At 42.2% G+C, this 12,462-nt stretch overlaps 2 protein-coding genes across 2 annotated transcripts; one reads left to right on the forward strand and one right to left on the reverse strand.

The window, feature by feature from the left end:
• Positions 1 to 3,617: 3,617 nt before the first annotated feature.
• Positions 3,618 to 5,619, forward strand: LOC102715968 (ubiquitin-NEDD8-like protein RUB1). Its single transcript, XM_006660569.3, has 3 exons — positions 3,618 to 3,858; positions 4,925 to 5,184; positions 5,320 to 5,619. The coding sequence occupies exons 1-3, from the start codon at positions 3,766 to 3,768 to the stop codon at positions 5,426 to 5,428; spliced, it is 462 nt and encodes a 153-aa protein (XP_006660632.1). The 5' UTR covers positions 3,618 to 3,765; the 3' UTR covers positions 5,429 to 5,619.
• A 337-nt stretch (positions 5,620 to 5,956) lies between these two features.
• Positions 5,957 to 11,776, reverse strand: LOC102716243 (BTB/POZ domain-containing protein NPY1-like). The gene is made up of 4 exons (XM_006660570.3): positions 11,012 to 11,776; positions 8,907 to 8,976; positions 6,975 to 8,141; positions 5,957 to 6,801 (listed from the first exon to the last, which is right to left on the reverse strand). Exons 1-4 carry the CDS (start codon positions 11,071 to 11,073, stop codon positions 6,247 to 6,249), a joined length of 1,854 nt encoding a protein of 617 aa, XP_006660633.1. The 5' UTR covers positions 11,074 to 11,776; the 3' UTR covers positions 5,957 to 6,246.
• Positions 11,777 to 12,462: the final 686 nt, after the last annotated feature.

Here is a 12,462-nt window from a genome sequence, read left to right on the forward strand (position 1 = left end):
GCGTGCGCCACTGCATCCTGTTCTACTCCACGCCCCTAGGGTTTGTCCGGTTTGGTTTTGGGCCGTTTTGGGCCGGCCCATCCTGTTGCCTCGTCGGCCTGTCTGCACTAGAAAAGTACAGTATGCACTGAAAGTTATCATACAGAACTGCACTAGAAGAATACAGTATATACTAAAAGTCTCAAAGTGATGGTGTCCGGTTTCACCTAGCAGTTTCAGTGTTATAAAAACACTCAACACAAATCAAGCTAGTCTTCCTGATCCTTTTTGGAACTGATGCAATGATGTTCCATTTTCTTTTCAGGGATGGGGAACACTGCCTGCATCAGGGGCAACTGAAGCTTCAGATTCAACAGAAAATAAAAAACTGAACAAACTCCTCAACCTGACCACTAAACAAAAAAAGAAGATCTGCTGCGCTTGCCCAGACACCAAGAAGTTGAGAGACGAATGCATCGTGCAGCATGGTGAGGACGCCTGTGGGAAGTGGATCGAAGCCCATCGGCAATGCCTGAGACCTGAAGGGTTCAATGTCTGATGCCACGCCCCATCATAGGCATAGCAAATCCATATCTGTCATACTCTGCTTTCGCTCCTGGACCAACAGGTTGAACTCACTGTTTCATTTTCAGAAAAGAGACAGGTCACTTTACATGCCAATTTGCAAGAGGGCATATGTCTTTAGCATTTTGCACAATTGATGTGCAATTACCTCATTGATATATATGTACCAAAGAAAACGTGCTGCTTCTTCTCCACTGGCTGGACTAGAGATTCACTTAGATTTTTATGCTTGGATTATTGCTCTATGAATCACCACACCAGTGGTGAATATACACTTGGAGAAGATACTGTCCAACCTCTGTGTGTGTGTGTGTGTGGATTTGCCGGTTCCTGTTGCTTGCTCCAGTTTTCTGGTCACGATCCGGCTTTGGCGTACACACAATGCCGTGGTGCTGGGCTGCTGGCACTTTATGCTCTTCGGTTGCGTTCGAAGTTGCCGGTTGCAACTGATTAGCCGTATGAAAAATGATAAATATAATTAGTATATAATTAACTAAGTATTATTTTAAAAAATAGAGTTATATGATCTTTTAGAATAATTTTTATATAAAACTTTTTGTACGAAATATATCTTCTGCCCAACCGGCTGAAACGAACGTGTGGATGGTGTGGATTCTGCAAGCTATGCACTTTTCCATTGTCAGGGTCGCGTGGTTTGTAAGCATTTCGGTGCGATTCTGTACTATGCAGTTTTGCCTTTTATTCCTTGTTTTTTATTCCAAATGATGTTGTGGAAATTGTGGTAGATGATTGCCATAAAGTGGCAGCTATGCTTACCGTGGGTGCGATGACCGCGATAAACCATGGGAAACTATATAAGATTTATCAAATTTTAATATTATTTTCTAAATTTATTCGAATTTAGTGTAATTACCACCGGATTACAGTTACTGTACCCAGTAGGTAACCACAGGGTAACCGGCTATTTGGAAAAAATATATATATCTAATACATATATTGTCATACAGTTAAGACAACTATCAAATTATTCTTCTTTTGAATTCGAAGATAACGAAAGATAAAAGGTAAGATAGTCTCAGTAGCCTTTGAAATACAAAATATATACCATAAACTAGCGATGCAAAGTTCTGATATAAACTTATATAAAATATGAATTCTATTAAAGCGGATGGGCATCATGGGGGTAAATGTTTCACTTTTTCAACAAAAAAGCCAAATGGCATATTTTCAAACAAAAAAATATTTTATGAATAAAACTTTTATATATGTGTTCTTAGCGATCTAAAAGGAAAAGCCGAAAAATAAACTACGATAAAAAAACCCCATAAGATTAACTCCAAATTTAAAGCTAAAATTCAAACTTTAGCTCGTAAGAATAAGGAGAAGCGAAAAGACGAGGGTGAAAGATTAGCCGTCAAAATCCACAATTAAAATGTTTTTACCTAGCTCAATGGAATTTTTTTGAGAATTAATAGTATTTTAAAAATCGTAAAATTAAAGGACATCCGTGAAAAATCACAAATTTAGAGTCCTGTCGAACTATCATAGTTCGAAAGGACCCTATCAAACGGCCAATCAGTCGACTGGGATGTTGCAGTTCGACAGGGCCTCGATAGGGGGCCTATCTAACTTTGGAAGTTAGACAGCCCCCTGTCGAACTGCCGGACCCGACTGGCTCAACAGACAAACGGGTGGTGGGCCATGTCGAACTCCCTCTGTTCGATAGACCCCAGTCGAACGTCCACCGTTCGATAGACCCTTAAATTCGCGATTTTTCCCGAATGACCTCTATTTTATGATTTTTCATTAAAATAATATTAATTCTAAAAAAAGTATGGCTACCTATGTTAATAGTTGTCTATTAGAGCCATATAAACTAATCATTACTAGCATAAAAATAAAAAATACATTTTTAAGGGAAAAAAACAAATAACAAGGCTTCATGCATCTAAAGATATATAGTATTTCTCTACACACTCATAGTGTTAGTGGTGTCTAAGAGTATACTTTAGACCTATTTAGTATGGTTCAGCTTCTAAATCTAACTCTAGAAACGGATCATAGACTGGAGCCGTAGAGTTGGTCAAAACTAACTCCACCTCTCTCGTCCATTTTTCCAGATCACACCAGGCTGATTCATTTTATTAATGTGTAACTAAAACTATTTAGTTAGGATTAAGCTAAAGCCATACTAAATGAACTATCTATTGTTATATTTTGTAACTGATGGAGCAATAACTAGTCACTAAAAAACATGTAAAAACGTAGTTAGCCTACACCGGTGGATCATGAGTTCATGACTCTTCGCCGGTGCACAGCTAAGGGTGCACGAAATACTCGATCACTAGCTTGCTCGGCCCGTGGTGGGCTCGGCTCGGCTTGTTGAGAAATGATAACGAGATGAGCTAAGAGTTTAGCTTGGTAGCTATAACAAACAAGCTCAAGCTGACTCGCAGGCTTCTCACAAGCTCAATAGCTAGAGAAACTCTAGTAGTCTAGGACCAGAGATCACTTTGAGGCCTGACCAACAAAATTCCATCGGTCAAGTGCACCCAACAATCTATTTCCTTGTCCAAACTCCAAACCCTAAAATCCCTAATGCCCGCCGCAAGTAGCCACACGCATCGACACACGACACACACGATGTCGCAAGAAGGCCCGCTGCCGCCACACCGCCCTATCCCCTCATCGTCACCGTCTCGCTGCGTTCGCTCGGTGTCGGCGCCCATCCCTGCACGGTCGCACCTCGCCATCTCACGATCGCGGCTGCGGGGACGTCCTATCATCTCGCGAGTCACCACTTCACCGACGGCAAAGAAGCGTTACTACCGATCGACCACTCGTCTAGCCGTCCCATCAATGACTCACCATCACGAAATCATTTCTGGAGAAGACATGATAATACTTCACGGCTGACTTACGAGCTAGCTCGAGATGACGGCTAGACCAAGCCAAGCCGAGCCAGGCTTATATAGCTTGTTAGTATAACGAGTCGAGCTGAACGAGCTCCGCATGCTAACGGGCCAGAGCATGCGTACGGCTGTGTAGCACCCAGTTTCACCCTATAAATCCACGCGACCCGAGCCGCCGGAAAAATCCAACCAGAGGGGCTTTAAATTTAAAAGAACAAGAAAAAGGGAAAAGGAAGGATTTCTGGTTCGCCTCCGGCCGCTTCATCCTCACGCAGCTCTCGCCTCGCCGTCGCCGCCGCCGCCGCCCCGCCACTCGAGCGAAGAGAGGATGCAGATCTTCGTGAAGACCCTGACGGGGAAGACCATCACCCTCGAGGTGGAGAGCAGCGACACCATCGACAACGTCAAGGCCAAAATCCAGGTCCGCCCTCCGGCTCTTGGTTCCTCCCGACTAGCTTAGCCCTAGGCCGCCCCCGCGCGGTAGCTGTGTGGGCGGTGCGCTTCGTTTTAGCTGGGTCGCGCTGGTCTGGTCGTGTTTCCCTCTCCGGCGTGCTGCCTGCCTGGGTTATGGGTGGGGGGGGGATTTTGATCTATCTTGCCCGCCCGCGGAGATGATGCTTGCCCTAGTTTGGTGGTGCTGTTCGTGCGCGTTTTGTTAGGCCGTCAGAATTAGATTTTGTTTCAGGTGATGTTTTGAACTTCGGAGAGGGGATGTGCTGGGCGCAGTTCTGATGTTTGAGTAAATGAAGCCCGTATGTTTTGTTCATTTTGCTACTGTTTTGTATATAAATTAGTTACACTTATTTGAGCTTTACCTGAAATTAGATCAAACACGGAAAGGGTTTAACATTTGAGGATGACTGCGGTATTTGATCATCTTTGGCGTTGGGATTCCTGTAAAACAATTGGGTGCAAATTTTATTGGGACCCATTTCCATTTCCATGTAGTTGAACAATGTTTGCCTGGTGGAATAGTACAATTCAAGAAATAATCAATGAAATATTCCCTACGTTGCTGCTTGGAGTCGTCTGGAATCAAAGATGCTTTGAGTTATGTGTTCTGTTAGATAAGATTACTCAAGGAAAAAAGATAGTAATCTTGAAAAGCTGCCTGTGGTCGGGACAATATGTGTGTCAAATGGTGTGGTCCAGTGTGCATACACATATTATTTTATTTCATTATTTATGATGGTGTCCTTTATTTGATTCTCCTAGATATGCTAACCTTACTGCCTTTATGGAATTCATTCTTTCAGTGAAGGTCCCCATACTCCATGTCTAATGATTGATCTATTCCACGCGATTTAGAAATTTATCAGTGGTCTATCGGTCCCGTCATATCATTTGTTGCCACTATGATGGGAACATCATCCATAATTCTGTCTTCATTGCCTGCCTTAGAATTGTAAAGACAAGTGTAGTGATATTTAGAAGCAGCTGCTTCAGGCAGTGGAAATTAAGCTAACAAGTTATTTGTTTGCTCACAGGACAAGGAGGGGATCCCTCCAGATCAGCAGCGTTTGATATTCGCTGGCAAGCAGTTGGAGGATGGACGCACACTGGCTGACTACAACATTCAGAAGGAGTCAACTCTTCACTTGGTCCTCAGGCTCAGGGGTGGCACTATGATCAAGGTTAAGACCCTCACTGGGAAAGAGATTGAAATTGACATCGAGCCCACTGACACGATCGACAGGATCAAGGAGCGTGTCGAGGAGAAAGAAGGCATTCCTCCCGTGCAGCAAAGGTATACATTCTTGGAGATGTATTCCATATTCTGCTCGGTTTCTAAAATTTTTCACATTTTTGCAAAGATGATCTTGTGGTATTAGTATACCTGGAACTTGCATTACGTGAGCTGACAAACTAATTGGTTTGGTAGGCTCATCTATGCTGGTAAGCAGCTTGCCGACGACAAGACTGCAAAGGACTACAACATCGAAGGTGGCTCTGTCCTTCATCTCGTCCTTGCTCTGAGGGGTGGTCATTAGTAAACCTAATCTGCTACTTAGCCCAGTGCTTTCAAATGGCTGAGAAAAGTTACTCTTGTTGGCATGGAACTTATGAAGAGATAATAACATACTGCCTTTGCACATTTGCCTAGTGGGAGAGGTTGTCTTCCATGTTATTATCTTAATATGATTTGACGGCGTTATTCCAGATTCGTCAGCCTCTACTGATGTTGCTGTGGTTTTAGCTCTATCTTCTGTAGTCGATTTGCTACAAGTCAGAAGGTAGTTTTCTAAAAATGCACTGTCTGATAGTACTGTGCTGAAAGATTGATGAGAAAACAGTGATAGCTGAATTAGGAGATTATTCAGTGGTTAGCTGCCAATAATTCTCTCTTGTCGTCATTTCTTAATGTTTCTGGAGGGAATAACACGGCTCCAGATAAACCATCAAAACTGGTAGTTCATGCAATCCGTTTCTCAAAGTTCAATGACACGTCTTGCAAAGTTGCAATCTCCCAAGTATTCTGATATAGTATCATGATATAAACAGGCACAGCAGGGTAAGTGTTAAACACCAATCTCAAGAACATTTGTGGCTTGTTCTTCAGAGACATTTCCAAGAAGACACTAGCAAATCTCCCTCAGGTCAAGATGACACTATGGTAAGCTACAACTTGGATAAACATACAGAAAGCAGCAGGTGGAACTGCTTAGTGCTTACACCCTTACCCTCCCTTTCTCTTCACCGATTGAGCAAGGAGCAACACAAAAATGATGTGCAGCCAGCTGGTAACTTATCTTTTCTGTACAACCTAACCCAGAGCTAAATTACGAGAGCAAAACAAGTCACAAGAACCCTATGAAACAGAATACCTCCTGTTCCTAAGAGGTGGGAGGGGAGAGGGCTTCACATCTACAGGCTTCGCCGACAATGGCGGGCTCTGTGAGCTACCTGAAGTCTCTGAACCTTTGCCATTCTCCCCCTGCCCCTTGCTGCTCCACAGCTTGTCAAATATCCTCCTGGACCTTGACTGCAGCAGGAAGCCTCCCAGCTGGTCCTTGAAGCTGTTCCTGCCCCCCCTGTGCTCGCTGTTCCGGTGTTCGACCTCTCTCGCACTTAGGCTGGTCGCTTGCTTGCTCAGCGAGTTCGGATGCCTTGGTATCCGTCTTTCGCAAATGTCGCTTTGATCTTGCATTGGTGGCTTTGCGCAAGAGTGAACCCCACTGTCAGTTAGAGCAAGAGCATTGCTGGAGCCTGCCCTCAGCTGTTGGAAGAAGAGGACCTGCACCACCAACCGGAGAGGTAGGCGATCATTTTGGGTGGCGTGCATGCTTGCATCCGTTGAAAGCTTCTTGACATCTATCAGACCGCAGATCTTCTTCTTGTCGGATTTACTTATGTTTGGATGCTCCTGATTAAAAAGAGGCAAATGATCATGTTCTATCGTAACATTTAAAGGGGTTGATTTGAATACAAATATAACTAATTCTATCACAAGGTATGCATACAAAATACATTACCAAGCAATGTATACTGATAGCATCAATTGAGCATCGATTAGGTACACAGGTGTTATGAACATACCTTGAGATATGCATCAACTGCTGAGTACAATCTGTCATGTACTGGTCTAGCTGCTTCTGGAACTGCTGTTGCTAGTTCGACAAAAGTAGTCAGTGAAAGGTCTGGATCTGAAGCTACTTCAGATAGATAGCCATCAACGAGCTCTCCTAAAGCCAAGGTGGATTCTTGTTCAAAGTTAAGCTCAATCATTTTATCATCAGATTTCTCAATAAAACCACCATTGTGAGACATTGCGGTCCTTGCAACAAATCTCTGCACAAGATTATAGACTAACTTAACATCGTGTGCACCATCATTGGGTGAAGCAGCAGGTAATAAGAGATCCTTAACAGAAGCTTTGTGCAACTGGAAACTAATCCTCCTCACAAGTTCTTCCTTCACATGTTGCCCAGCTCCAACCAATATAGCAACTTTCAACAGTTTCAAGAGAAACCTGCAAGAACAACCTGAGGTCTTATCTGATGGCAACAACCAAATTATAGTCTCAACCAAACATTGGTTCCTTCTCATGTAATCCTCAGCAACCAAGGCATCATAAGAATCTGGCAACCATCTAACTGCATATGCTTTAAGGGCTTCCCCTATCAATTCAGGTGACATTCTCCCCTTGGATTTGACGGCAACCATTACTCTCTTGTAAAGGTCAACGTCAAGTTCGCACAAGTCCTCAACCCACCAGTCTTTAGGAGCTATTGATGTTCTTCCTGTTGATTCAACTATTTCAGTGCAGCCCATTCCTTTCTTGCTGTGACTATAAGACCAGGTTACATTAGCTGGATCCACAGATGTCTTTGAAGCAATAGCATCTATACATCTGCCGATGACCTTCAGCTCCTCAGACCATGGTAATAGTGCCTTTGTGCTCTGGAGAACAATGATAGAGTCCTTCCAACTACGGAGGATGCTGGAATTTATGAAGACATCGATTTTGAATATCAAGTTCCCCTTTTCCACATCTTCGGTCATTTCAAGGTACTCTGCTGCACATCTTGCTGCAACAACATTGTGGGGACTGAGGGTAACAACCATCCCATAGCAGAACTTAGCACATATTTCAAACGTTGTTGCTCCTCCAGGAAAGCCATCTATGTGGACCTCATCAGTCCCGTCCTCGGTGGCCTTAATAACAAACCTCTGAAGCTTGCTGCTCTTGGATAGAAGTGGGAACTGCAGAAGCAATCAAAATAAAACATAGTTTTTCAGTCATGCTTGTCAGATGAATATGAGTTATCACTTATCATCAGCAAGAAAACATAAGGAAAACATTTTTGCAACACCGAAGTTTTTGTCTTTTCTTGAAAAAGGTTGGTGAATTGTAAGTCATTGTATCCCTATTATTCCAAGGTACTGTTTCCTTCAGTAGCATTTTCAATCAAATAATTGTTGTCAGGACAATCAGATAACTACAGACTAAAACAGCTCTCTCACACTACAGTAAATTAATTGCAAAAGGTTTCTAGCACAGAGGTCAAGTACAGAAGTGGTCCATGCAGTGTTATTTACTTGATTCAACAGCTTTTCATGCAGCACAGATCACTTTCTTTAAGCTAGAAACTCTCCATGAAAATGAAAATATGACAAGGTCACTACAGTTTTAATGCTTACAAATAAATACTAATCACACCAAACATTTATTGATATACTGCCAACGAGAAATGTAAACATGAAGCAGTATCCACCTTACTGGAAAGAGATAGCCCAGCAGCAACAATCATATGTGACACATAAATGCTGAATATGCTCTGTTATTGAGAGCATGAGAATGATATTCTCTAAGATTGGGCATCTAAGCCTCAGGATATTATATATATATACAAGCTATATACATGTCTAGCAACAGTACTTTTCCACCTTTGTCACTATTCTCACGAAAAGATATAATGCTTAGAGTTAAAATTTAGTGCAGCTGTGGAGAAATATTAGGAACCCAACCTTGTGTAAATAAAATTTGACTTCACTGACATGCACAATGACATCTGTTGCAAGGTCCGAAATCACATATCTGCACGTGTAAAAATAAACTGTAAGCAAATCATATTGCAAAAATAAAAAGATATTTTCCCCTAAATGTGTTCACACAAGTACAAAGAGTGTTTTACGCAGACAATATAATAATAGTCTTAAAAAATCTAATATTAACTTTCACTTGGTTTTAACGTTTCTAATGGAGTTTATTTCGAAATTACACATATCAATTGTGCATAACCATGCAAAAATTAGTGTATGAGCCGAAAAGCAGTCTGAGATTAAGATTCGACAATCATATGGGTATCCAACCAGCATACGGCTGCCCATAAATCATGAATAGTCACTCTCAAGCAGATGACAACAATAAACACATTCCTATTATCTTAAGGTATAAAGGTCTTGCCAAAGACCTGCACTGTCGATCAATAATGGACAAAAACATGCGGTTGGCTGTTAAATAGATTGCACACCTCACTTTCCAGTTATTCCAGTTCACTTAAGAAAAGCATACGAGAGGCACCACTAGAGTTGGTAATCAGGACACGCATGCATCTGTTAGCCACTAAGGTCCAAAAACCTATCTGGTTCACTTGAGATTAACACCATCTTTTTCTCTCTTTTGAGGAGTATCTGTACACAAGGATGACTTAATCTCAGGTTGCCTTGTTTTCAAGTAGTTAACTGTCTACGGAAGCATCTTGCCATTATGCCATAAGATCCCACATCAAATTCTGCTTTATGCCGCTTATCACCATGATATTGCATTCATCAATAGTACAGAAATACTGGATTGTTTCAAAGAGCAGTCGTAATGCAGCAACTTGCAGTGGATTCTTTAACTGAAGGGAAAGTGAACTCCTATCAATTATTAGGAAGATGGTGAGATGACCATCGTTTTCTTCTTTCCTTAATAATAAATTAAACCATCTAACTTTACCAAGTTGCCCAAAACAAACAACAAAACATAGTGGTGCCTACCATATAATAGTAACACAGTTTTAGGCATAATTCTCCTAACCCTCAGATCTATTCTGCACCACCCTAGCCACAAATAGGAGAGAAAAGCAAGTACATGTTCACAGATTAAGCAGGCATAAACAAAGCCTTTCTTTTTAGTCAGTATATGATTTTGAGCAATCTGATTCAAACGCAGCCAAGAAACAACTATTAAGCTACCGATACCAGTAATGGAGTTTGGCTTCAGCTTTTGCCTAATGATTAACCGCATCACACCGAGAATAATTTATTTAATCAGAGTATTGTACATCGCTGTAAACTAAGACGTTTAACAGCTAGCATATAGAATCACGACAAGGAGATGGGCACGAAACAAAACTAATCCCAAGAGAAAAGAGGAATGCCAGCTCGAAAGATCAAAACGAAAAAAAATAGGGTATGTGATGGATCCAGTTCAGAAAACCGTAGAGAATCACACAAGCTATACATTACAAAGTACAGAGTTTGCAAAAAAAGAAAAAAAAACATAGAAACGATAGACAGCTTACTAGCTTAGCCCTTCCCAAGAATCAGTAGTCAACTCACCCAGCAAATTCAAATGAAAGGCCATTTTTGGGAAGAAAACAAAAGTACGAACACATTTGGTATTATCAATCGAACAGGGGACTTGTAACAAATACTCAAGCATAATGTGAAATCCAAATCCATGAACACGCCACAAGAAGACAAAAAAAATAGCTACTGACGAATCAGGACAATCCCAAGCTAGAAAAACCGATGCAACGAGAACTTCCCAAACGACTCCCATTCTAGTAGCTGCCACCTTCACTCTCTCGCAGAACTCAATAATCGTAGAGCCACAGACAAGTATCAAACGGACGACTTTTATTGCAAGATCGGAATACCTCTCCAAAAGCTTCAAAAATCAGTCTTTTTTTCACTACTGCTCAAGAAAGAACTCATAAACAGGTAAAGAAAAGAACAGATTTTTTTTGGGGGGCATCCTAACAACGTCAGAGACCAAAGAAACGCAAGACAAGAACACACCCTTCACCCAAATCGACGGTAAAGAAAGAAAGACGCGAGACGACGACGACGAAGTGCTCGCTCACCTGACGTCGGCGCCGTCGGACTGGAAGGCGTCGGGCTTGGAGCCCAGCTTCATGAACTTCATCTTCTCCCCCCTCTCCTCCCTTCCTCAGAGCCTCCTCCTCCTCCTTCCCATGCACACGCGCACGCACACGCCACGAGAAGCAGGGCAGCTTCCTGCCGTGCCGTGCCGGGAGAGAGCACCGCAGCTGCAGCAACCGCGACCGTGGAGAGGAGAACGAAAGAAAGAAAGAACAGCGGTGGTATCACTGCCCGGCGACTGCTGCTGCTGCTGCTAACCACTACTATACCAGCGGTTGGTGAGGAGGAGAGGGATTAAAACGGAGCAATTAAAGAAGAAGGGGAATGTGGAATCGAAGAGAGGAGTTGCCAAATGATGCCGTGGCGCGTGAATGATGGGATATTATTAACTCTCTCTCTCTCTCTCTCTCCCTCTCCCTCTCCCTCTCTCTCTCTCTTCTCTGCACAAAGCCGCCTTCTCCTTGCTTGCAAACTGCAATGTCAATGTTGCATCTCTCTCTCTCTCTCTCTAGACGGGCCTCTTTTCTTCTCTCTCTGATCTTTGCACCTCTTTTCTTCACTTCAACGCACTAATAATACTACTTACCAGCCACGGCCACCATGACCATGCTCCTCCTGCGATTGCTTTCCCTGTGATTATATATATACATCGCTACTTACTCCAACAATTAGCTGGGCTAATCACTTGTTTAGTGGTGCAGTGCTACTACTACTAGTGTTCCAGGGGCGCAGCAGCCTTTACAACGGATGGTGCTAGTGTGATTTTTGCGCGCAGCTGCACGGGTCGCTTTCGGTGTGCGGCGCGGTTCAGAGAAGCAAACAATTCTTTCTTTTTTCTCGAGAGAGAATTTCATGGGGGGAGCAAGCTTAACGATGTAGTTAGTGACGCATACACACAAGACTCACCCTCTCTTTTGTCAGCTCCTCCACGTTGTTTTCGCAATACAAAAATGGAGTCTCCTCCTTTCTCTGAAGCACTACTAGTAGTACTAGTGTACATATTGTTATCCTAAGTTTGACATGCTGAGGTATAGTGACATTTGTTTATACAACTCGAATACCTATATACTGTACTAGTTAGTACCGGTGTTTACGAGAGCGATTGACCTAGAATTCTTTATAAGAAATTAGCTTGCAACATGCAAATTACTCGTACCTTATATTCCCTCGTTTAATATACTCCCTCCGTTTCATAATCCTCCGTTTTATAATGTAAGAAGTTTTAGCTATGCTTAAATTCATCTATTAACCAATATATATTGTTTATATATATGTCTAGATTCATTGATATTTATATGAATATAGAATACGCTAAAAAATCTTACATTATGAAATGGAGGTAGTAATTGATTATATATTTTTTAAGTTAATTAAGGAGATGGTAATAATACAAGTTATGTGAAAAACGATGGTAGGTACGTGGAGAAATAAG

Source organism: Oryza brachyantha, chromosome 9, assembly GCF_000231095.2.
Source record: "Oryza brachyantha chromosome 9, ObraRS2, whole genome shotgun sequence".
NCBI classification, from domain to species: Eukaryota; Viridiplantae; Streptophyta; class Magnoliopsida; order Poales; family Poaceae; genus Oryza; species Oryza brachyantha.